Genomic DNA, 25,839 nt, shown 5'->3' with positions numbered 1-25,839 from the left:
GCTTCAGACAAAACATATGTAGACTTTGTCGGTAGAATGGCAATCTGCAATAAAAAACGGGGTTGCGGTTGAAGTTTTCAAAGTTTCCACCCAGCCACCCACGGACGGGTTGGAATGGCGGGTCGAGTGTGGTATCGTTGGATGTCCCCAGGGGAGTTATACAGGCTTCGCTGCCGGAGCACGCGACCGAGTCGTGGGCTGACGTCCGTGGTGGGTGTGCGCCAGCTGACGGTGTCGTCGCGGCCGGCGCCGCTGCGGCTGTCGGTGCTGGCGGCGGCGGTGTCGGCGCCGGGGCTGTGCGGCGTGCCGGCCGGCACCGACGTGGCCGTCGTGCCCTCGATGCCGCCGGCGCGCCTCGCCAGGGCGCTGCGGGCCGCGCGCCACTCCGCCGCGCAGCGCGCCTGCCCCCTCGCGCTCGCCCTCGACCTCGCCGGCCCGGAGTTCCGCACCGGCTCCGTCTACCACGGACCGCAGGTCTGCCGCTTATTTCTTTTATTTTTCTTATTTATGAATTTGGCCTGCTATGGACCGCATACAACTTAAGACTTACGGTGTTTCTCTTTCTTCCGTTCTTCCCAGTACTTCTTCATTTTCTCGCCAACTGCTCGTCTCTGCTCATCTGATTCATAAAGTATCTGGAATAGTGTTCGTCTGTCAACTGAGACGTAGGCCTTCTTGAAGTCTACGAAAGTAACTACTGTATTTTTATTTTGTATAGCTCTCACTCTCAAAATTGTTTTTAAATTAAGAATATGTTCTGCACATGATCTACCTTTTCTAAATCCTGCATGATAATCTCCTATATTAGGTCCTGCTTGTTCCTCTATTCTATTTAAAAGTGCTTTACGAAGTATTTGGTATGTCACTGGTAACAAGGATATGCCCCTGTAGTTGTTGGTGTCTGTTTTATCTCCTTTTTTATGGAGAGGGTGGATCAATGCTTATACATACACTGAAGCGCCAAAGAAACTGGTATAGGCGTGCATATTCAAATACGGAGATATGTAAAAAGGCACAATAAGGTGCTACGGTTGCCAACGCCTACATAAAGCCTAGTTTACACGACGACATTGGGCTGCGCCACTCGTTGCGTGGAATGAGTTGCGCGCAAATGCTTTCATATATGACTGTAGACACGGCGACACCAGTATATACTTCAGTTTCGTTGTTTTGTAAGTCCCTGGCTCGTGTCTGAAGTGAAACTTTTAGCAGTTGCACGTCGCGCGAGGTGTGATGGAGTTAAAGCTTGTTGTATGGAATTTCTGCATAAGAAAAAAATAAGAAACGTGTTTCGATTCGAGACTGGATGAAGTAAAGACGTCAGCTCGGTTGCTCAGCATCCTTGCTGAAATAAGGACATCGAAAGGGTGCAAAAAAGGGCAACTCGTTCTGTATTATCACGTAATAGGGGAGAGAGTGTGGCAGATATGATACGCAAGTTGGCATGGAAGTCATTAAAGCAAAGACTTTTTCGTCGCGGCGAGATCTATTTACGAAATTTCTGTCACCAACTTTCTCTTCCGAATGCGAAAATATTTTGTTGAGCCCAACCTACATAGATAGGAATGATCATCAAAATAAAATAAGAGAAATCAGAGCTGGAACAGAAAGGTTTAGATGTTCGTTTTTTCTCGCGCGCTGTTCGGGAGTGAAATGCTAGAGAGATATTATGATTGTGGTTCGATGAACCCTCTGCCAAGCACTTAAATGTGAATTGCAGACTAATCATGTAGATGTAGATGTAGAATAATTTATAACCGAACATCCAACAAGTTCTTTTAATTATCTTAGAATGTCACCAGAACTGTTCACGTTTCTTCTAAATAGAGTTACTTATGCGATAAGGGAAAAAGGTACTGTAATGCATGAAGCACTGCCATCAGAACTGAAATTACATATCATATGGCGTGCATTACAATAGAGAACACTCGGCATGCTACAAGATACGGTTTTAGTTGGTGACGCATTTTTAATTAACACCAATAATTTTTAACATTAACAGTAATAATTATTAACATTACCAACAATAATTATTCGAAGCAGGTCGCATTAAGAGGAGAGTGGTTTGCAAGCAACTCTCTTGAAGATAGATCTGTACAGTGGCAATATTTCAAAATTATAACATATGTGAATGGGGAGCACTGCAGCGACGTTTTAAATACATGAATACTGAATAAAGAATGCAGCTTCTTGAATTTGTAACCTTCCCTCCTGTCAACAATATTGCTTAACAAAGAGTTGCCAACTCGAACGATGTAGACGAGAGCATTGCCACAGCTAGAAATACACTTGCTTGTATTTTTCTTAATTTAGTTGTATATGTGCTCCTAACTCAATAAACTTTGCCCTGCAGCTCAGATACTGTCAAACCATGTATGTTATGATCGCACATGACCGTCTCAGTGGCAGCAATATGTTGCTTATTTTTGTAATTAGCATCACTGAAATCCCAGCAACACCTATGCAAAGCATACATATCCAAAAAAGCGAACATTATTCTTCGTTCCCGACTTCATATTTCAGATTGTTTACACTCTACGAACACACATAACCTCAAAACTCATGCAACTAGTGTCGCCAAAGTTGGAACACGCCGAAAGTGTTTAGTTTCACCAACGAATTGCGCAAACGCGCGGCGCCCATGTGCAGTGGCCGGTAGCGCAGTTGCCTGCAACCTAGTGTCGTCGTGTAAGCTAGACTTAAGACAAGTGTCTGGCGCAGCTGTTGTATGGGTTACTGCTCCTACAATGGCAGCTTATCAAGATTTAAGTGAGTTTGAACATGGTGTTATAGTCGGCGCGCGAGCAATGGGACACAGCATCTGTGCGGTAGCGATGAAGTGGGTATTTTCCCATATGACTATTTGACGAGTGTACTGTGAATATCAGGAATTCGAAAAAAACATCAAATCTCAGACATCACTGTGGCCGGAAAAAGATCCTACAAAAACGGGACCAACGACGACTGAAGAGAATCGTTCAACATGACAGATGTGCAACCCTTCCGCAGATTGCTGCAGATTTCAATGCTGGGCCATCAGTGTCAGCGTGCGAATAATTCACCGAAATATCATCAATATGGGCTTTCTGAGACGAAGGCCCACTCGTGTACCCTTGATGACTGCACGACACTCGGCGGCTGTGACCGAGCGGTTCTAGGCACTTCAGTCCGGAACCACACACCTGCTACGGTCGCTGGTTTGAATACTGCCTCGGGCATGGATACGTGTGACGTCCTTAGGTTGGTTAGGTTTAAGTAGTTTCTAAGTCTAGGGGACTGATGACCCCAGATGTTAAGTCCCATAGTGCTCAGAGCCATTTGAACCATTTTTGAGTTGCACGACACAAAGCTTTACGCCTCGCCTGGGCCCGTCAACACCGGCATTGGACAGTTGACGACTGGAAACATATTGCCTGGTTGGACGACTCTTGTTTCGAACTGTATCGAGCGGATGGGCGTTGTACGGGTATGGGGACAGTCTTATGAATCCATGGACCCTACATGTCAACAAGAGAGTGTTCAAGCTGGTGGAGGCTCTGTAATGGTGTGGGGCGTGTGCACTTCGAGTGATATGGAACCCCTGGTACGTCTAGATACAACTCTGACAGGTGACACGTACGTAAGCATCCCGTCTCATCACCTGCATCCTTTCATGTCGACTGAGCATTCCGACAGACTTGGGCAATTCCAGCAGGACAAAGCGAAACTCCAAGGCGCGCAGTCCGGAACCGCGGGACTGCTACGGTCGCAGGTTCGAATCCTGCCTCGGGCATGGATGTGTGTGATGTCCTTAGGTTAGTTAGGTATAATTAGTTCTAAGTTCTAGGGGACTTATGACCACAGCAGTTGAGTCCCATAGTGCTCAGAGCCATTTGAACCAAAGCGAAACTCCACATATCGAGAATTGCTACAGAGTGGCTCCAGGAACACCCTTCTGAGTTTAAACACTTCCGCTGGCCAACAAACTCCCTAGACATAAACATTATTAAGTACATCTGGGATACCTTGCAACGTGCTGTTCAGAAAAGATCTCCATCCCCTTGTACTCTTACGGTTTCATGGACTGTTCTGCAGGATTCGTGGTGCCAGTTCCTTCCAGCACTGCGTCAGACACTGGTCGAGTCCAAACCACGTCGTGTTGTGTCACTTCTGCGTCCTTGTGAGGTCCTACACCATATTAAGCACGTGTACCAGTTTCTTTTGCTCTTCAGAATTTATATATATGCAGAGTGGCCAGAAACAGTTTGAAAAGGTTGCATGGGTGACAAATAAGTGTTAAGAAAATATGTTCGATACCTTGCCCCATTTCCGAGTTAATTAGCATTCAGTTTAACCAATCAGGCCGTAGCGCACGCAAAATCAAGCGGCCGCCAGATACGGTGTCGCAAAACGTGTTCTTCATTTGATTTCCTAAACCCGAAAAAGAGAGCGATACAAAAATTAGACATGGGACGGTAGTAACGTGAGCCAAAGGTTGAGTCAACCTGTGCGCTATCACCCTCGCTTTGAGAACAACTGATATTGTCTGTAACTGGTCGGCCACTCGAATTTGCGCTTGCAGTGGTCTGGTTGGCTATCTTCAGTGCTAATTAGTTCGGAAATGGAGCAACCTATCAAATTCTTTTCATAAGTATTATTTCTCAGCGCAACCTATACTGCAACACTCTTACAAGCTTTTCAGACTTGTTCTGAACACCCTATACTTACATCTGTGTGTGTTGTATGTGATTCAGTTGCCCCTACCGATGAGTTTTATGCAATCCGCAACGCATTAAAAACCGCGTGGGAGATTTTCGTGTTCTCTCGCTCGTTACGTGTAAACTATTACTCCTACACAAAAAACATACAGGGCCTTCTTGTAGGAAATTTAATGCAGGCAAATTAGGTACTGAGACACATTCTCGCTGGAGGCCATAGTTTTCGAGTTATTCAAGAGAAACGCATTTGATAGTCACTATTGTATGTTTTTTCTTGAATAATTCGAAAACTTACGGGCTCTAGAGAAAACATATTTCAGTACAAAATTTAACTACACTAAATTTTCCTACAAAAAAGTCCTTCTCATTTTGTCTGCAGTAGTAATATTTCGGATGTAACGACAAGACAATATGAAAATCTGGCACACGTGCTATTTGAAGACACTGCGAGTTGCATGAAACTCTTCGGTAGTAACAGCTGAATCACCGTTTATATATGTATATACAGGGTGGCCCATTGATCGTGACCGGGCCAAATATCTCACGAAATAAGCGTCAAACGAAAAAACTACAAAGAACGAAACGTGTCCATCTTGAAGGGGGAAACCAGATGGCGCTATGGTTGGCCCGCTAGATGGCGCTGCAATATGTCAAACGGATATCAGCTGCGTTTTTCTAAATAGGAATCCCCATTTTTATTACATATTTGTGTAGTTGGTAAAGAAATACGTATGTTTTAGTTCGACCACTTTTTTCGCTTTTTGATAAATGGCGCTGTAATAGTCACAAACATATGGCTCACAATTTTAGACGAACACTTGGTAACAGGTAGATTTTTTAAATTAAAATACAGAAAGTGGGTACGTTTGAACATTTTATTTCGGTTGTTCCAATGTGATACATGTACCTCCGTGAACTTATCATTTCTGAGAACGCATGCTGTTACAGCGTGATTACCTATAAACACCACACTAATGCAATAAATGCTCAAAATGATGTTCGTCAACCTCAATGCATTTGGCAATACGTGCAACGACATTCCTCTCAATAGCGAGTAGTTCGCCTACCGTAATGTTCGCACATGCATTGACAATGCGCTGACACATGTTGTCAGGCGTTGTCGGTGGATCACGATACCAAATATCCTTGAACTTTCCCCACAGAAAGAAATCCGGGGACGTCAGGTTCGGTGAACGTGCGGGCCATGGTATGGTGCTTCGACGACCAATCAACCTGTCATGAAATATGCTATTCAATACCGCTTCAACAGCACGCGAGCTATGTGCCGGACATCCATCATGTTGGAAGTACATCGCCATTCTGTCATGCAGTGAAACATCTTGTACGAGTAGTAACATCGGTAAAACATTACGTAGGAAATCAGCATACATTGCACCATTTAGATTGCCATCGATAAAATGGGGGCCAATTATCCTTCCTCCCATAATGCCGCACAATACATTAACCCGCCAAGGTCACTGATGTTCCACTTCTCGCAGCCATCGTGGATTTTCCGTTGCCCAGTAGTGCATATGATGCCGGTTTACGTTACCGCTGTTGGTGAATGACACTTCGTCACTAAAAGAACGCGTGCAAAAAATCTGTCATCGTCCCGTAATTTCTGTCGTGCCCAGTGGCAGACTGTACACGACGTTCAAAGTCGTCGCCATGCAATTCCTGGTGCATCGAAATATGGTACGGGTGCAATCGATGTTGATGTAGCATTCTCAACACCGACGTTTTTGAGATTCCGGATTCTCGCGCAATTTGTCTGCTACTGATGTGCGGATTTGCCGCGACAGCAGCTAAAACACCTACTTCGGCATCATCATTTATTGCAGGTCGTGGTTGACGTTTCACATGTGGCTGAACACTTCCTGTTTCCTTAAATAACGTAACTATCCGGCGAACGGTCCGGACACTTGGATGATGTCGTCCAGGATACCGAGCAGCAAACATAGCACACAGCCATACATCAACACGATATCGACCTTTTCCGCAATTGGTAAACGGTGAATTTTAACATGGGTAATGTATCACGATGCAAATAGCGTCCGCACTGGCGGAATGTTACGTGATACCGCGTAGTTATACGTTTGTGACTATCACAGCGCCATCTGTCACAAAGCGAAAAAAGTGGTCCAACTAAAACATTCATATTTCTTTACGTACTGCACGAATATGTAATAAAAATGGGGGTTCCTATTAAAAAAAAAAAAAAAAACGCAGTTGATATCCGTTTGGCCTATGGCAGCGCCATCTAGCGGGCCAACCACGGCGCCATCTGGTTTCCCCCTTCAAGCTAGACGAGTTTCGTTCTTTGTAGTTTTTTCGTTTGATGCTTATTTCGTGAGATATTTGGCCCAGTCACTATCAGTGGACCACCCTGTATACATACAAAGAACTTGATAGTATATATATATCAAGTTCTTTTAAATTTGACTCGTCTTTGTAAGCAATGAAACAACATCACATGCCCTCCCAATCCGTGAAGTTTCATTTCGCTTCCTCCTCCTTTCTGGTGTTTAACTTTTTTGTCAGCTAGTAGATATATAATGTGTGTGTGTCTGCTGTAATTAGCGTTCGGTGGTGTACATATACGTATCTCTCTGATAGAATCACGGAGCAACCAAAAAAGAAGTTAGTGTGGTATTGTGATGGCTTCATGAGCAATCTTGAATACTAAAAACTATGTATGAAGGGTTGATCTGTAAAAGCCTGCCCTAAAGATATCTGACCACTCGTTTTTTACATATGAAACATTCCTCCATAAAAGAGCAAGGTGAAAATTTCTCGGGGATGCCAATATATTTTGTTTTGTTATGTTTGTACTTGTTGTACACTAACTTAAATCAGTGTCTCTTTATCTGTGAAATAGTTCTGTTTAAAACACACCGCAAGACATTAAAAGACCTCGAAGGATTATTTGAATGGGGCGGAAATAAGCAGATGTGATGTACATGTACAGACAAACAAATGATTAGAATTTAACAGAGATTGGATGATTTATTGAGGAGAAAACCTTTGACAAATTGAGTAAGTCAGTTCGAAGTGGGACTCATCATTGAAGACAATTCTACGTCAGTCAATGAGGTTCGAGGCCGAAGACGTGTCTGGAGGCGCCCTGGACGCGATTGGTTACCAAACCGACTGTCGCTCGCGATACCGCCCGATAACCAGGAGTAATGGTCTGCGACGCCATTTCTTTTCATAGCCTCTTTTGTAGTCACCCGCGACACTCTTACAGCGAAGCGGTATGTCGAAGATATTCTACGGCACGTTTTGTTGTCAGTCATGGCAAGCCATCCTGGGCTTACATTTCTCCATGGTAATGCCCGCACGCAGACGGTGAGAGTTGCTCCTGCCCGTATTCGTGCTTACCAAACCCTACCTTTGTCAGAAAGGTCACCGGATCTCTCCCCAGTTGAGAACGTTTGGAGCATTATGGTCAGGACCTTCCAACCATCTCGGGATTTTGCCGTTCTAAAGCGCCAATTGGGCGGAATCTGGCACGATAATTCCCTGAAGGAGGTCCAGCAGCTCTGTCAATCAATGCCAATGAGAATAACTGCTTGCATAAGGGGTAGAGGCGGACCAACATGACTTGCTCAGTTTGCAAAGCTCTTTCTCTTGAATAAGTCATCAAAATTTTCTGATATTGTAATAATTTGTTTGACTGTACGTGAATATCACATCTACCGATTTCCGTCTCATTCGGATAATTCCTTCGTGGTATGTCGCTTTTTTTATCTTAAAGTGCAGTTTATAAGGTAGTGTAATGAATTAACTGGAACACCATTCCATTGTAAAAGTATTATCTTCGATAGTTTATGGCCAAAGGAAGTTTATCCAATGTTGGTCTAGCTTCATAAAGAGCCTTATCCTTCGTTTTCATCCCGAAACTCTAGGTTGGGAATCAACTATATAAGGAAAGCGACAGATTGCTACTCACTGGGAAGATGACGCATGTAGTTGCAGACAGACATAACGAAAAGATTGTTACGATTTAACTATCGGCTAAAGACTTCTTCAAATAAAACACAAAGGAACTTACACACACATTCATTCACTCAAACGAGCACACCTCACGCAAAGATGAATGCCATCTCCGGTAGATCGGAGCGGAATGAATGTCTGTGTGTCTGTGTGTGTGTGTTTTTTTTTTTGTTTGCGTGTTTTGTTAGCTGAAGAAAGTCTTGGCCGAAAGCTAAATCGTAACAATCTTTTCATTGTGCCAGTCTGCAACTGAACTTTTTATCTTTACGATCAGTAGCAATCTATCCTTTTCCTCATACTGTTAAAAAAAAGGTCTTTTCCAGTTTTTTATTTCAAAAATGCGCCATACCCTGCAAGTGTGTTTGTTTCCGGTACACGGAAAGTGTACTTCAGGAGAGAGGTAGGCATGCGCAAATGCTCTTCCTTGCCACATCTAAGGCTGGTGTGGTCTGATCTCTCTTCAGGTAACTCCCCACGAACGGAACGGCCAATGACGGTACTTGCCGAGGCTGCTCTCAGGGTATCTGGAAACGCCGCACCATGACGGTCCACCTAGCGGCCACTAAGAAGTCACAAGTCGCCCAAGTTCTCACACAAGACTCTGTATGACAGTCTTTTCAGAGATGGTTGTGGGATTCGGTTGGTCGCTGCAAGATGTCAAATCAAACACCTTTCAGACGTCCAATTTCCATACTTATTTTATTTGGCTGCCAGTTTCGGCGATTTACTACACCACCTTCAGGCCCCCGACCGACGTGCAGAAAGATTCCACCCCGGTTCTTGTCAAAATAGGGCCCAGCATTCAAATACTGGTATCTGCAGATTTCTGCTTGCTATAGCGATTGCTTCAACCGTTATCTGCCGACTGTTCACGGTTTGTAAATTAGACGGCTGACGGGTGTTTGATTTGACGTCTTGTTCTCACACAACGTCCTCTGCTTGTTTGTGTTCCTTTATTATTGGGTTATCTCCGTTGATGTTACACGTTTTGCTTCATATGCCCACTCTTTGCTTTGATCAACTTCTACAAGGCAAATGCCTGGGTTTCTGCTGTGGTTGCTTCAACTCTTCTTTCCTTCCGACTGGTTTCTAATTACTTCAAGAACATTTTTGATATTTCGTTCAGTTTTTTCCGCTACTTTTCTTTTTTCAGCGTTACAGAAAGTATTTTATTTTGGAAGATTTTTTATTATCATCTGCCTCTACTGGCTGTTTGTTGCACTCCCATATCACGTGATCCGCTGTTCCTTCACACCCACACTCACTTGAATTGCTGGGTATTCGGCTTATTCGTTTCAGGTAACTAGGGCATGATCCACGTCCGTTCAAGTAGTGGCTCATACCGTTTGGGGGATTCGCGTATCTTAAACTAAGCCGCTTCTTTACGTTCGGGAGGAAACAGTAAACACGTTTACCTGTTGTCGCTGTGCCCCATGAACGTATCATTCCCGTTTAAGGCCAGCTTAAATTTCTTGTTTAATTCTTACAAGTTGTCCTACGTTTTTCTACGGCCTTTGAACGTCTACATTCTTTAATCAGTGCTATGTACCTTTCTTCCAAAATTGCACGTCTATTGACATGATTCCTAAAACAACTAGCAGGGCTCCAGCCGGTGTAGTTCTGTATGCACGTGCAAAACCAAGAATAACGCTTCGTTCTACACGAACCAGCGCTTGTGCTGATTTCACCAGTTGCAGCCTATGAGCCCAGACGCTAGGTTCGTAGTCTGCAGTAGCTACCATAATGGCCTCGAAAGGTACATTCCAATACTTTTCAATACTTTTTAATGGGAATCCAAATATATTCTGTCATGTATTCGTTGTTTTGTGCGTTATGGAAACTCCTTTTCCTCAATAATGTTGGATGTGAGCTGAGAAATTTTGTTTCTCCTCTAACAGCATCTCCAGATGTTTGGTGATCTCTCGCTTTGAAGTTGGTGGATTTCTGCTTCTTGAGAGCTTCCGTTTAAGCAGTAGGTAACCTCTTTTACGTGCAACCATCTGAAGTTTATTCTCTATAAATCATTCTTGCAGTGTTTATAGAGCGTGTTTGCAATTGTCTTTTAGTTTGCAACTTGAATCTCCAGTTACCACCGATAAAGCACATAGTTCTTGCTTTCCTCATGGCTGCTACCTTTCCTGGCAGTAGCTCATGGGTGACATCCCAAAATACGGGGTCACAGACCGAGTGTTGTTGACATCCTTCAGTTAGATCATTTACTAACGGTTTACTGGAGCAACTTTGTTTGGCTCATATCCCACAGACTTAATCTCTTAGACATCTGATGCCCTGCAGTTGTGAAAATAAGGCTGGTCACCATAAATTATCAAATGCTTTCGAAAGTCCACCAACATTCCCACGATATACTTTTCATATAGAAACTGACGAAGCGTAAAACGTTGTTTGTGAGATCCTCCGTCGATTTTCTCTTAATAAAACCACACTGATTGGGGTCTATGCTTGTAAGAGTCCTGTAAGTTCCTAATCATCCACACGAAATAGTCCCCATTAAGTTTACGAGGCGTATTGGCCTGTATGACTCCGCTACTATTGGATCAATACGGTGGTGCCCGCTATCTTTCAGACATTCGTTATTTTACCATGAAGAAGACATTCATTTTATAATTGTGTAGGCAGGGCAGGGCGCTGTCTTTTAGTGCCTAGAGAATCACGGCTTTTACTCTGGCAGGCTCTACAGCTTTATTCTACTTCAATGTCAGAATGGCCGTCCTCAGCTGATTTTCTCTTTCGAAACTTATACTGATTGGGGTTGATGCCTATTAGATTCGTGTAAATTTATAATCGTCCACACGAAAGTTTGCCTTGAATCTTCTCCATTAATTTCAAGAGGCATACTGGCCGGTAGGACTTCGCTCCCGTCCCTTTTTCAACATCGTGATACCCGCTGTTTCCCAAACGTTCGATATTTTCCTGGAAGAAGACATTCATTGTGTAATTGAGTAAGGTATCGCAGGTCTCTATCTTTTAATGGCTGCAGAACCACGGCTTTCATTCTGCCAGGCCCTGGAGCCTTATTCTTCTTCAACTTCAGAATGAAGTGAACCAGAGACAGCAAACTTCAGAATGGCTGTAGTCACTTCTTCTTCACAAAACTGAATTAAGAGTGTTATACATAGGCATTATCTTAGGGCAAATTTATCTCTTTTCTTCGCTGTTTCTGTCGTTCTTGTAGTTTTCATTCACCTGGGAGCAGCATCTTCATTGAAAGTTCTTCTGTATCGTCCCATGGTGTCGCTTTGGCCTCGTAGAGCCGAAGACAACAGTAGCTCTTTTTATGAAGTATCCCTCTCGTTGTTCCTTCGTAAGCTTTAGTAATTTTTTGTATTTCGACCTGGTGCAGCCGTGAATTTGTAGTCATCTGTAACGCTCTTGAGCACCTATCGCTTTCCGGTGGAATTTTCTATGTTTGCTCCTCTGCTCTACACTGCCTTCGGATCACCAGGACTTAACCTTTTGAAGGGAATTGTTGTCTTTTGCGATGTCTAGAGTCCTATTTGATTTTTTCTGTAACTTCATCAATTTCACATTCTCCGTGGGTGAATGGAGGTTTAACGTTTGCCATTAGAAGTTCCCAATTCTCCCTTTGTAAGTTATGTACTCTTCCTATGAAATTCGATCTACCCTCTTCAGTATTGTATGAATGAGATCAAAATGTATAAGGTTATGTTTACTGGCTTAAGACCTTCTCATACTGTCGACGATACTATCTAGTTACAGGCGTTCCGACTGGGTGGGCGACGTCATTATTTGATGACGCACCAGCTATGTTGCGATTTGTGGGCGGTTTTAAAGATATGTAGGTGACATGTGAGCCTAGTTCCAGAATTAAAACTTGCAGCTCTATTCCTATCATCTGTTTCTTTGTTGAGTCGAAGCGGCGATTTTGTGTTTGCATCGGGTGACTGGTCTTGTGCCTTGAATCACTGAAATTTCTAACATACGTCCAGTGTGGGTTCCGTAGGCATCGGTCTGCAGCCGATCATCTCGTTACTTGGTCGATCCACATCGGGGCCACTTTCTGCAGTAGTGCCAGATTGCATTTGGGAAAGGCATATGACACTTGCTGGAGGATGAGAATCTTGCACATATTTCAAAGACGGGGCTATGGAGGACACCTGCCCCACTTTATTAGAAAATTTTTAAAAGGTCAGGTGGGCTCTGTTTTATCGGGCTCTTTTATTCAGGACAACAGGGTACCTCAAGGTTACGTGCAGAACATACCCTTATTTGCTATAGCGATAACCTCATTACTATCTCCTGTCGGGTGTCTCAAACTCTCTCTTCATCGACGATTTCGAGGTGTATTGCAGCACTCGGCTGACATGTTTCATTGAGTGATGTCTCCAGCGCTGTTTCAATCATTTATATTCGTAGGGCGTGGAGAACAGCTTCCACTTTTCCGCCAAAAAAACAATCTGTATGAATTTCTGGGAGCAAAAGGAATATCTCCTACCATCTTTACATCTCTATCCCACTGCTCTTCCGTTCGTCGAACCATGAAGTTCTTCACGTTGACAGCCGATCAGCTCGCTGTATCAGTTCTCTGAGTGCCCTGCGCATTCTGAGTGGCACCTCATGGGGAGCATTCCGGACCGTTGTTCTTCGTTTATATCACACCTTTGTCAAATGGAAGCTGGACTCTGGATGGATCGTATACTCATGACAATCATCTTACGTCACCTTAACGCGACTCACCACCACGGGGTCTGTCTGGCTACTGGTGCATTCCCCATCAATCCAGTCATCAGCCTCTATGCGAAATCTGCCGAATTACCCGGCGCGATGTCTACCTCTGAAAATACACTTGCCGATTGTCCTAATGATCCCAACAATTTGGGTCGGGCTACTAGTTCGTTGTTGTCTCCTGGTGTTTGATTTCGTATTCTTCTACGAAAGCTCTATCTCACAATACTTTCTACATTCCCGAAGGGTTAGAGTCTTCCCTCACTCCATGGTTTCGTGCAGAGGTCCGTGGTGCCCATCTTGCATTTATTTTGCTTCCAAAGATCGCTACTGCAGCTTCGCTCATTCACATGAAATTTCTTGAGCCCCGCATGCAGTTTGAGGAGAGCACCTTCATGACTGTAAGGATGACAGTGGTATGGGAGGCGTCTTTATTGTCGGTGAAGAAGTTTCAGATATCGCCCTTTACACCAACGCTCGGTTTTTTACGGCACAGCTATTTGTCCATATCAGGCTACCCCTCCATCAGGTAACACGAAATCTCTAAATCTGTTGGTAGCTCTGATTCCCCCACTGCTGTCCAGAGCCTCCGTCTTTTAGTACAACTGGTCTGCAGCTTTTAGTTTGTTCAAATATATTCGCATCTTGTGAGAGTACAGGAAATAAACATTGGAGTGCAAAACTTAAGGACGGAAGTAACTTATGCATGGCGTTTCGCCACCAAATAACACACTTCAATGAAAGTTTGATCAGAAAGAAACAGAAAGAAACCTTCTTTTGCCCGGCGTTGTGCAGAATCTCGACGTAGCATGGAATCAACAAGTCGCTGGAAGTCCACTGCAGCATCTCGACGTAGCATGGAATCAACAAGTCGCTGGAAGTCCACTGCAGAAGTATTGAGCGATGCTGCCTCTATAGCCGTCCATAATTGCAGAAGCGTTGCTGATGCAGCCTCTCGATTATGTGCCATAAATGAGAGGACGGATTCATGTCGGGCGATCTGGGGGGTCAAGGCATTCGATCAAATCGTACAGAATGTTCATCAAATCAGTCGCTAACAGTTGTGGCCCGGTGAAATGACATCGTTGTTTGGGAGCATGAAGTCCATGAATGGGTGCAAATGGTCTCCAAGGAGCAGAACATAACCATTTACAGTGAATGATCGGTTCAGTTGGACCAGAGGACCCAGCCCATTCCATGGAAATACAGCCCACACCATTATGGAGCCACCACCAGCTTGGACAGCTCTTACCAACTGAAATTGAGACTCATCTGACCACACCACGGTTTTCCAGTAGTCTAGGATGCAACCGACATGGTGACGAGCCCAGGGGAGATGCTGCAAGCGATGTCGTGCTGTTCGTAAAGGAACTCGTGTCAGCTGCCTGCTGCCCTAGCCCATTAACGCTACATTTCGTCGCTTTTCCCTAACGGTTAAGTTCATCGTACGTCCCAGATTGATTTGTGCGGTTATTTCACGCAGTGTTTCTTGTCTGTTAGCGCTGACAACTCTACTCCAACGTCGCAGACTCTCGGTCGCTAAGTGAAGACCGTCGACCACTGCGTTGTCCGTAGCGAGAGGTAATGCCTGAATTTGGTTTTATCGGCACAGTCTTGAAAATGTGGATCTCGAAATATTGAACTTCCTAACGATTTCCGAAATGAGACGTCCTATGTATCTGGCTCCAGCTACCATTCCGCAAGCCCGTTGATTCCCATCGTCCGGGAATAATCACATTGGAAACCTTTACACATGGATCACCTGAGAACAAAGGACAGCTCTACCAGTGCACTCCCCTTTTATACCTTCTGTACGCCATCTATATACATGCATGTCGCTATTCCATGACTTGTCTTACCTCAATATGTAGTACAGAAGGTAACTGAAAGATATACGCAATGACACGAGCAGAAATGACACTTTTATTCCAAGACAATAATTACACTGTAGTCACCCGATTTTGATGGCCTAGTGTAGCATTTATTTTCATGTTCAAAATGTTCAAATGTGTGTGAAATCTTATGGGACTTAACTGCGAAGGTCATCATTCCCTAAGCTTACACACTACTTAACCTAAATTATCCTAAGGATAAACACACACACCCATGCCCGAGGGAGGACTCGAACCTCCGGCGGGAGGGGCCGTGCAATCAGTGACATGGCGACTCAAACCGCGCGGCCACTCCGCGCGGCGCCCCTCCGCCGGAGGTTCGAGTCCTCCCTCGGGCATGGGTGTGTGTGTTGTTCTTAGCATAAGTCAGTTTAAGTAGTATTTAAGTCTAGGGACCGATGACCTAAGCTGTTTGGTCCCTTAGGAATTCACACACATTTGAACATTCTTTGGTCCTTGTGTGCAGATGTTGGCAGGAACAGTGTTTACCCTTTCCTTGAGTAGCTTTGCTGGATACAGACAATGTGCATATCTGTCTCCTCTGCGATTTTCTTTAATTTATGCATGATGGTCGCACATCTCATACCATTTATCAGACAAAGAGACCTGCAGACCGGCTAATCAAGGAATTTGATGAGTCTTGGGTCTTGTCCTGTGTACGTGGCTAGCGGCTTTTCTTGCGACGACCCGTAGTTTTCGTGAAAGTCGATGTTGAAGTTTCATACTCACATCCTACACCTATAGCGCGAATTCTCTTTCGACTAAGTGAGCGTAACTCATTGGCTAAGGTTTGTGGCTGTCAAGCTCGCGGTGCCAGTTCAAATCCTGCCGGTGTGTTTTTCTTTACAATAATGATTCGTGGGGAGGGCAGAGTAATCAGATACCTTACGCTGAAATCTTTTTGGCTGAAGAAAAAAGAAACTCGCAACGCACCGTAAAAATTATCCCACCCAAATTAACTCCACTTTGTCATCATTATGACGTTTATTTTTACAAAGAAATTCATAATGCTGCCTACTTACTGAAGACTAACATAGAAATCGCTTTGGGGGAAGGTTCCACAACAACGCATTCTTTAATTCCAAATCAGTTCAGTGCACCTGCTTTCACAGGAATGATCAAATACACGTGGATCGCGTCGAAGTTGGTCGAAGAAAGAACAATCTTTCTGAATCCAAACGAACTGTGTTTTCCAGTATCGCTTCTGAAAAATCCGAGTGACTTCAAGGAAGTCGCACTCATTATATGTAAGTGGCGTTCTACAGACTTGTGTTTCGGCTGCTTCTACGACAATTGCCATCCGGAATTCTGTTCTAGCACATAAATAGATACGAGTGATAGCGAGTAAGACGACTCTGTATTGTATTCTGTAACAAACGGAATGCACGTTTGAAGGAAATTCGCTGTAATGATTGATTTATAAATGAAATTACTACTGCGAAAATGACTGCTTTTGAAAAATATTGCATTACATATCCTAATTAATGATGTTAGGACGATGAAACTGAAAAAAAGGAGACGAGTAGGTTTTAATCCGGTGCCTCTAGTCTGGCAGCTGTGAACATTAACCTCTGAGCTACACTCGCTTGGTCGAAATACGCTGAAACGCCAAAGAAACTGGTATAGGCATACGTATTCAAATACAGAGATATGTAAACAGGCACAATACGGCATTGCGGTCGGCAACGCCTATAAAAGACAACAAGTGTCTGGCGCAGGTGTTAGATCGGTTACTGCTGCTACACTGGCAGGTTATCAAGATTTAAGTGAGTGTGAACGTGGTGTTACAGTCAGCGCACGAGCGATTTGACACAGCATCTGTGAGGTAGCGATGAAGTGGGGATTTTCCCTACGACGATTTCACTAGTGTACCGAGAATATCAGGAATCCGGTAAGCCGGCCGCGGTAGCCTAGCGGTTCTAGGTGCTTCAGTCTGGAACCGCGCTGCTGCTACGGTCGCAGGTTCGAATCCTGCCTCGGGCATGGATGTGTATGATGTCCTTAGGTTAGTTACGTTTAAGTAGTTCTAAGTTCTAGGGGACTGATGACCTCAGATGTTAAGTCCCATAGAGCTCAGAGCCATTTGAACCATTTTTGAATCCGGTAAAACGTCAAATCTCCGACATCGTTGTGGCCGGAAAGAGATCCTGCAAGAACGGGACCAAAGATGACTGAAGAGAATCGTTCAACGTGACAAAAGTGCATCACTCCCGCAAATTGCTACAGACTTCAGTACTGGGCCATCAACAAGGGTCAGCGTGCGAAACATTCAACGAAACATAATCGATATGAGCTTTACGGGTCGCCTTGGTCCGTCAGCACCGACATTGGACTGTTGATGACTGGAAACATGTTGCATGGTCGGACGAGTCTCGTTTCAAATTGTATCGAGCGGATGGACGTGTGCGGGTATGGAGACAATCTCATGAATCCTTGGACCGTGCTTGTCGGCAGGGGACTCTTCAAGCTGGTGGAGGCTCTGTAATGGTGTGGGGCATGTGCAGTTGGAGCGATATGTGACCCCTGATACGTCTAGATACGAATCTGACAGGTGACACTTACGTAAGCATCCTGTCTGAGCACCTGCATTCGTTTATATTGAAACGTCCCCTTTGAACAATTTATACAAGACTGTGCTTAAACTGACACACAATATTTTTAGCGCAACGCAATCTGACTTTCAAAAATCCCTACAAAAAAAAAATGGCTCTGACTAACATTAACCTATGCGTTTCACAAATCGCTTACCTCACAAAAATCTTGGTTACTCGAACTACTACAATACAGCAAGCGCCACTACTGCCAGCTAAATAAAAGATTCAAACTATGGAAGGCACTAACTACTGATAGGGATAGTTAGCAAATGAAAGATATTAATAGAGAACAAACAATGTATTTACCTTAATATCATCATATATATATATATATATATAGCAGTTCATGACAAATTTCAAAACTCCGCCATCTCTCTCCCCACATCCACCACTGCTGGCTGCTCACCTCCAACTGCGCAACGCTACGCGCTGTTAACATTCAGCTGCCGCTGCCCAACACTACAATGGCAGACAACAATGCAAACTAGCCACAGACTGCACACAGCACAGCCAGTGATTTTCATACAGAGAGCGCTACGTGGCGGCGGCGTTACCAATATAAGAACCTAAACAGCCTACATATAAGAATCTAAACAGCCTACTTACATAGCCCCCATGCTCCCCACAAAAAATTTTGCAAATTGTTTTGGTTCCCATATTGTCTGTTTCTCTGATTGTCTCTGTGATAGTCATTACCGCGGAGAGGTGATCTTTCCCTGTAATTATTACTACTCTGCCAACGATTGTCATACGGGTGGTGTCTGTTTTGGTCACGATTTGTGTGGTGAGAATAGCCTTGTTGCGTCCAGTTATCGTTTCTGTCGTCACGGAATTGTGACGGATGTGACCTGTAGTGATTGTTTTCCTGTTTTCGCATCCCGCGACTGTCTGTGTCAATTTCTAATTCTTGTAAGAGTCCCTGAAAAGCTTCAATGTCGTCTTTGCAACGTCCTGCCAAAATATGTCGTAAATGTTCAGGTAATTTGATTAAGCAAATGCGGATGAGTTCTGAGGGACTGTATGGGTTTGACAGGTACTGATTCTTGTGCAACATGTCTTCAAAATATTTCACAAGACTGGAGAATTCAGATTGTTCGAAATGTTTCGTCATTATGATGCTATGTTTTACTCGGTCTTGTGTAGCTTGAGACCAATACGCTGAGAGGAAGGCATGATAAAATTCTCCTTCACTGTGACAATCGTGAATGACCGATCGCATTCTTACAGCTGGTTCATTCTCTAAGTAGCCACACATAAATTCTAATCTGTGCTCTAATGACCAGTTGGGAGGAAAACAATGAGAGAATTGATGGAGCCACGCTTGTGGATGAATGTCGTTGCCAGAATTCTTAAATGTTTTGAATTTACGTGTAGTAATGAACAGCTTATAGTCAAAGTCATCATGTCGGCGAGTCGCATATCGGTCATTGTTACGTCGTGTCGGCGGTTCCATCTCAAAATCCAACGCGCCTTGCCAATTTCTTTCATAATTTCCGAAATGCCCTGTGTTACTATTTTGTGGCTCTTCCGTATTTCTAAGTTCCTCTTCCCGTGTTGGAGCGCGAGTGTCCTCTGAAATATGTAATTCTTGTATTACCTGCGTCTACTGATCTTGTACTTCCCGGATTTCTCTTTGGTGTTGCGTATTAATTTGATTCTGATTTTGTTTGAATTTCCTAATTTGTTCGCACTCTTCTGTGTCATTAAAGACTACCGGTTTTGTGTCATTCAGATTATCATCTACCTTTGTAGATAAGATAGTGAACTGATCCGAAAGTTCGGCTACTTTCTCCGATAGTGAACACATTTCCTCAGTGTGTTTTTCTGAACCAAGTTTCAGAGTGTCCATTTGTGTTGAAATCGAATCTACTGTGTCCTTTAAGTTTTCTTGGGTTTTTGCAAGTTGCGTAACCGAATCGGTAGATGCAACTGAGTCAATTTTAGCCCACAAGGTCTCATGATTTTCATGAACAATGGTTTGCAGTTCTTTTATTGCTGCTTCGTGATTCTGTAATGCATTTTCATGCCGCGAAAAAATAGGTTGAAAATGGTCACAAATTTGTGGTTTTACGTCATTACAGACTTTTTGACAATTCGATTCAATGTTATCTAACTCAGTAGTTAAATCTTCACGTGTTTGTTCAAGTGTGGTGTCTAACTTTTTAAGATTTTGTTCCACTGTGTCTAACTTTTTGAGATTTTGTTCCACTGTGTCTAACTTTTGAAGCTTTTGCTGTGTTTGTCTCTGATTTTGTTCCATTGTGTCTAACTGTTGCTGTGTTTGTCTCTGATTTTGTTCCATTGTGTCTAACTTTTGAAGATTTTGTTCCATTGTGTCTAATTTTTGTAGCCTTTGTCCCATTTGTTGCATTAACTGTAATAACAATGCACTGGTGTCTGAAACATGTTCCTCAGTGCTTTTCGGCAGTGAAGTTGCACCGGCAACATTCACATTTTGACAAGCAGAAAATGTTTCTTGACTCATTTGAGAAAACGATGAGAACCCAAAACCTGAGTCTACAGTATTTGCAATATTGTGTTCTGTCATTCCCGATTCCTGAGGCGAGCTGTTGCCGACCGATCGATCGATAATGCTTCCCTGTTCACTACCTGTTTCACTGTCTACACCATTATTTGACGCCCGCTCCATTTCCCTATGCACAGTTACCAAATTACTACTTTGAATGTCTGTTAATTCATTACACAGTGGTGCTGATAAGCTACGCTCGTCGTCACTATCATTTCTGTTTACTTTGGAGCCTAGTGTTACGTTTCTCAGACGCCATTATTGTCACAATATTTCACACGATAACACAGAAAAGCACAATTTGAAGAGCAAAAATAAGAGAACACATTAACATAACACTGAAAATAATATCTAGTTAATTGCAAGCCCAGCTGCGAAATACTTGGTGCAAATCTACATGCATGTCACAACTGTTTTACTGTACAACAATGAAAGACTGCAACTACAAAGGAGATTCTCTCTACAATTACACGCTAGCAATAAACAAAATCTACACTAATTACACAAACTACAAGAAAAAAATCAGAAGATTCCAGTGAGGTATCCTCGGCTAAGGGTCGACATATGAAACGTCCCCTTTGAACAATTTATACAGGACTGTACTTAAACTGACACACAATATTTTTAGCGCAACGCAATCTGACTTTCAAAAAATCCCTACAAAAAAAAAATGGCCCTGACTAACATTAACCTATGCGTTTCACAAATCGCTTACCTCACAAAAATCTTGGTTACTCGAACTACTACAATACAGCAAGCGCCACTACTGCCAGCTAAATAAAAGATTCAAACTATGGAAGGCACTAACTACTGATAGGGATAGTTAGCAAATGAAAGATATTAATAGAGAACAAACAATGTATTTACCTTAATATCATCATATATATATATATATATATAGCAGTTCATGACAAATTTCAAAACTCCGCCATCTCTCTCCCCACATCCACCACTGCTGGCGGCTCACCTCCAACTGCGCAACGCTACGCGCTGTTAACATTCAGCTGCCGCTGCCCAACACTACAATGGCAGACAACAATGCAAACTAGCCACAGACTGCACACTGCACAGCCAGTGATTTTCATACAGAGAGCGCTACGTGGCGGCGGCGTTACCAATATAAGAACCTAAACAGCCTACATATAAGAACCTAAACAGCCTACTTACAATATCCATTGTGTATTGCGACAGACTTGGGCAATTCCAGCAGGACGATGCGACACCCCACACGTCCATAATCGCTACAGAGTGGCTCCAGGAACATAGTTCTGAGTTTAAACACTTCCGCTGGCCAACAAACTCCCCAGACATGAACATTATTGAGCGTATCTGGGATGCGTTGCAACCTCCTCGTACTGTTACGGATTCATGGACAGCCCTGCAGGATTCGTGGTATCAGTTCCCTCCAGCACTGCTTCAGACATTAGTCGCGTCTACGCCACGTCGTGGTGCGTCACAGTTGCGTCCTCTTGGGGGCCCTACACAATATTAGGCAGGTGTACCAGTTTCTTTGGCTCTTCAGTGTATGACTAACGTTATAAGTATGGTAGGTACGTCTGGTACCGCGCGCCGTGGAATTTGAATCCGCGGCAGACGTCATGGACGTCGAAGATCCTTAGAGGTCTCTGCATCATGGCGCCGTAAAACGTGGCGGCGCGCGCCTCCTGGCCCGCTTTTAGTGTGGGGGCGCCACAGTGGAACACGTGGTCCCAGCGGCCAACAGTGGCGCCCCCGATAGCGTACTTAAGCGCCTGCCTCGCGCTCAGCCAGTCAGTCTAATCTCGCGTACGTCGGTTTACACCTCGCTTCGCGCCAGACAGCTCACTTACTTGTTCTGTGTACTAGCGGACGTGTTTGTTTCCTGGTGACTCCGTTGTTCGCTCTTGTTGTATTCGTTCTGTCCTTCGTTGGTCGTGTCCGTCCTCTTCCGTTGTGTTGTTGTTCGCGGGCCTCTCCGCGGGTCCCGCCGCGCTTTCCGTCATTACTACCCCGCGACCGTCCTCGTCGCAGTACGCACAAAACTTCAACGTCGATTTTCTCGGAAAGTAGGTACCGAGGCATGAAAAGCAACTAGCTAGCTCCTCAGAACAGGTTCCCCTACAAGATATCTAATACTCATCGAAATCCATGATTAACAGGTGTGATGGTTTCCTTGCGGAGTACTTCTAATTCATTCGTGGATATCTGGTGTGCATGTAGCGCTAAGGCACCAGTATTCTAAAATCAAAAATAATTCGGCAATACATTTTAACAGACGAGCAGTACGGATGATTGAACTCACACGGAATTTGCCAACAATCATCCTTTCCGCGAATAATTCGCGAGTGAAAGAAGAAATGAGGGAAGTGACAGTGGTACACCAGTACCCTCCACCACATACCATATGTTGGCTTAGGCCGGTATTACACTATCAAATTTCTTTGTCAAAGATTTGATCAAAGATGTGATCAAATATTCCGTCAAATATATTTGACAAAGATCTCTGACGTAGCGCTAGAAGCGGTATTACACTGTCATGATATTTTTTGTCAAAGTTCAAGATGGCTGACAGCAACAACTTGTTATTAACCGCAGCAGTTGCATGTACCACAATTGCACTGTGTGCACATGTGGAAGAGAAGCGGGGGAAAAAAAGGAAATATACCTGGGTGAAGCCATGGGTTTTACGACGACACGGTAAAAGCATTCAACAAAACTTGTTACGTGAGCTTATAGTGGAGGACGTCAAGTCGTACATTAATTACTTAAGAATGGATGACCATACATTTCTGTATGTGCTCAATGAAGTGTATCCTCATGTCACAAAGCACAGTATTCACTTAAGAACTGCTACATCTGCAGAAGACAAGCTCACTGTAACACTCCGATTCCTTGGTACAGGAGAGGGTTAGGTTAGGTCAGGTCAGGTCTCCAATCTTCTTAATCTATTTTTGTATTCAGCGTGCCTCACGTTGTAAAGCGCCTCATCAGCTTCATACATCTTTATTAATTTTGTACTTGTCGGCACACACCAATTGTATTTACCGGCAATGTTTATAAAAACACTACATACAACAGAATGCTGCAACGATGCTAGCGCTCCATGTGGTAACATTTCACATTGCAGTGAACAGAAGACAAGCGACTTCTTTGATCAAATCTACAGCGAGGCCCTAGAATTGATCAAATATTGGACGACATTTGACAAAGTTCCCTATTCATCATCATCATCATCATCATCAGCCAATTCAGTCATTAAATGATGTGGCCTCTTGGAGTCGTCGATTCAGGTAGGCTTTCAGCAGTCTTCTCCAAGTGGGACGGTCTTGGGCAGTTCTCTGCCAGGTGTTACCAGCGATCTTGTTGATGTCTTTGTCCCATCTGTCTGGTGGTCTTCCTCTAGGCCTCCGGTGCCCTCTCGGACTCCACTCCAGTACTAGCTTCGTCCATCTGTTGTCTTTTCTTCTTGCGACGTGGCCAGCCCACTGCCATTTCAAGGATCCTACTGTCTCTAAGATGTCATTAACCTTCGTCACAGACCGGATGTCATCTGCCCTTTTCCTATCCTTCCTTGTATAACCCAGTATTGATCTCTCCATAGCTCTCTGTGCTGTCCTAAGTTTCCCTTTTGTAAATGAGTTCAGTATTCATGTCTCGCAGCCATACGTCATCACAGGAAGAATGCATTGATCAAATACTGCTATCTTCAGATTTACTGGCATTTTTGATCTGAATACTTTTGAATTCTTCTCAAATGCTTGCCAGCCAAGCTTGATGCGTCGATAGATTTCTGGCCTTATGTCTCCCTTCATATATATAATCTGGCCAAGGTAGACATATTCACTGACCTCTTCTAGTAGACTGTCCTTGACTTTCACATCTCAAGCTGGGATCCATTTGTTGGACATTACTTTTGGTTTGGAAAGGTTTATGTTCAAGCCAACCAGCTGACATTCCGATGCAAGATCTGTAACTAAGTTTTGGAGCTCTGCGAAGTCTTTGGCCAATAAGACAATATCATCAGCAAATCTCAAGTTGGTAAGCCTTCTTCCATTAATTCTAATTCCCTTACCTTCCCAGCTCAGCTTTGACATAGCCATTTCCAAAACAGCAGAGAACAGTTTTGGGGAGATAGGATCGCCTTGCTTGACACCCCTCATGATGCGGAATTCTTGAGTTGATTCGCCGATGTTAACATGAGCTGAAGAATTCTCGTAGATTTTCCTGAGCACTTCAATGTATGCTGCTCCCACTCCTTGCTCACTCAAAGCTTGGAGGTCAGCTACATGGCTAACGGAGTCAAATGCCTTTTCAAAGTCAACAAAGGCAATGCAGAGAGGCAGTTGGTATTCATTCGCTCTGCTTATCACTTCACTAACGGTCAGAATGTGGTCAATAGTGGTAAAATTGCAAAGTTCCCTATTACACCATCAAATATCTTTGACAAAGGTATTGGACAAAGATATCTGACAAAGAAATTTGATAGTGTAATACCGGCCTTAGGGAGTATACATGTTGATGCATATGTGGATGTAGCTGAGGATGAAACTTTCTCGGTTGGAACTACCTTAATGGAATCCACATACTGAAGAAATGTGGACCCAACTGCATTGGTGTGCAAGGGGACCACATCGAAAAATTAGAGGATTTTCGCAGAAGGAAAGACAATCCGTGGCAGGCTGTGTTGCCCTCGTGTGTGTGTGTGTGTGGCCGCTGGCGTGCGCGCAGTGCTGCAGTGCGCGGCTGTGGGCAGGTGCTGCTGGAGCCGGGCGCCGAGGTGCGGCTGGCGGAGGAACTGCGCTGCGACTGCGGCGACGGCACCGGCGACGCGCGCCGGCCCGCGCTCGTGCGGCTCGTCTGCCGCGGCGACCGCATCCTCATCGACGACGGCAGCATCTCGCTCATCGTCATCGAGGTCAGTTCTCGCACCGCACACCTTACTGCTCGTCTTTCGCGCTGCCGCTTTAGTATTCGCCGACACCACTAGACAATGTTTTCGCCATTTTCGTACTGCGTTCCGTCAGATTTTGTTTAACCACTAATTTTAAGCATCTGCGTACACAGGGAGGAATCGATCGTGAAATGGAGCAGTCTGAAATACGTGAAAGTATGATACAGAAAAATCCTGTAAAGGTTAAGACGTAGCACAGGTGGTGAGTCTGTACACAAACCGAAATTTTCGAAAAGCATTTGACACGGTACTACACCAACTAGGGTGACCAGCTTTTCTAAAAGAAAATAAGTCATATCCTTGACAAAAAAATAAGGCAGATTAAACGCACAGAGGAATTTCACCAAAAACGAAGCAGTATTTAAGAAGATAACTATTTAATTACACATCGCAAATTCTTACACACATTTTGCAACAGACTTTTTCCTCAGTGAGTAGTTTTATACCCCGAAGCGCTGGAGAAACTGGTAGAGATTTGGGTATTCAAATACAGAGATAC

At 44.1% G+C, this 25,839-nt stretch overlaps 1 protein-coding gene across 1 annotated transcript in view; it reads left to right on the top strand.

Annotated features, from left to right (window-relative positions):
• Positions 1-339: 339 nt before the first annotated feature.
• Positions 340-25,839, top strand: part of LOC124775677 (pyruvate kinase PKLR-like) — a 154,816-nt gene continuing 129,316 nt past the window's right edge. Inside the window, exons 1-2 of the mRNA XM_047250505.1 lie at positions 340-474; positions 25,143-25,304. Coding sequence (XP_047106461.1) covers positions 340-474; positions 25,143-25,304 — 297 coding nt within the window. The remainder of the gene's footprint in view (positions 475-25,142; positions 25,305-25,839) is intronic.

This window comes from Schistocerca piceifrons, chromosome 2 (genome assembly GCF_021461385.2).
Source record: "Schistocerca piceifrons isolate TAMUIC-IGC-003096 chromosome 2, iqSchPice1.1, whole genome shotgun sequence".
Taxonomy (NCBI): domain Eukaryota; kingdom Metazoa; phylum Arthropoda; class Insecta; order Orthoptera; family Acrididae; genus Schistocerca; species Schistocerca piceifrons.
Note: the sequence above shows the minus strand (reverse complement) of the source record. Positions and strands in the feature narration are given on the sequence as shown.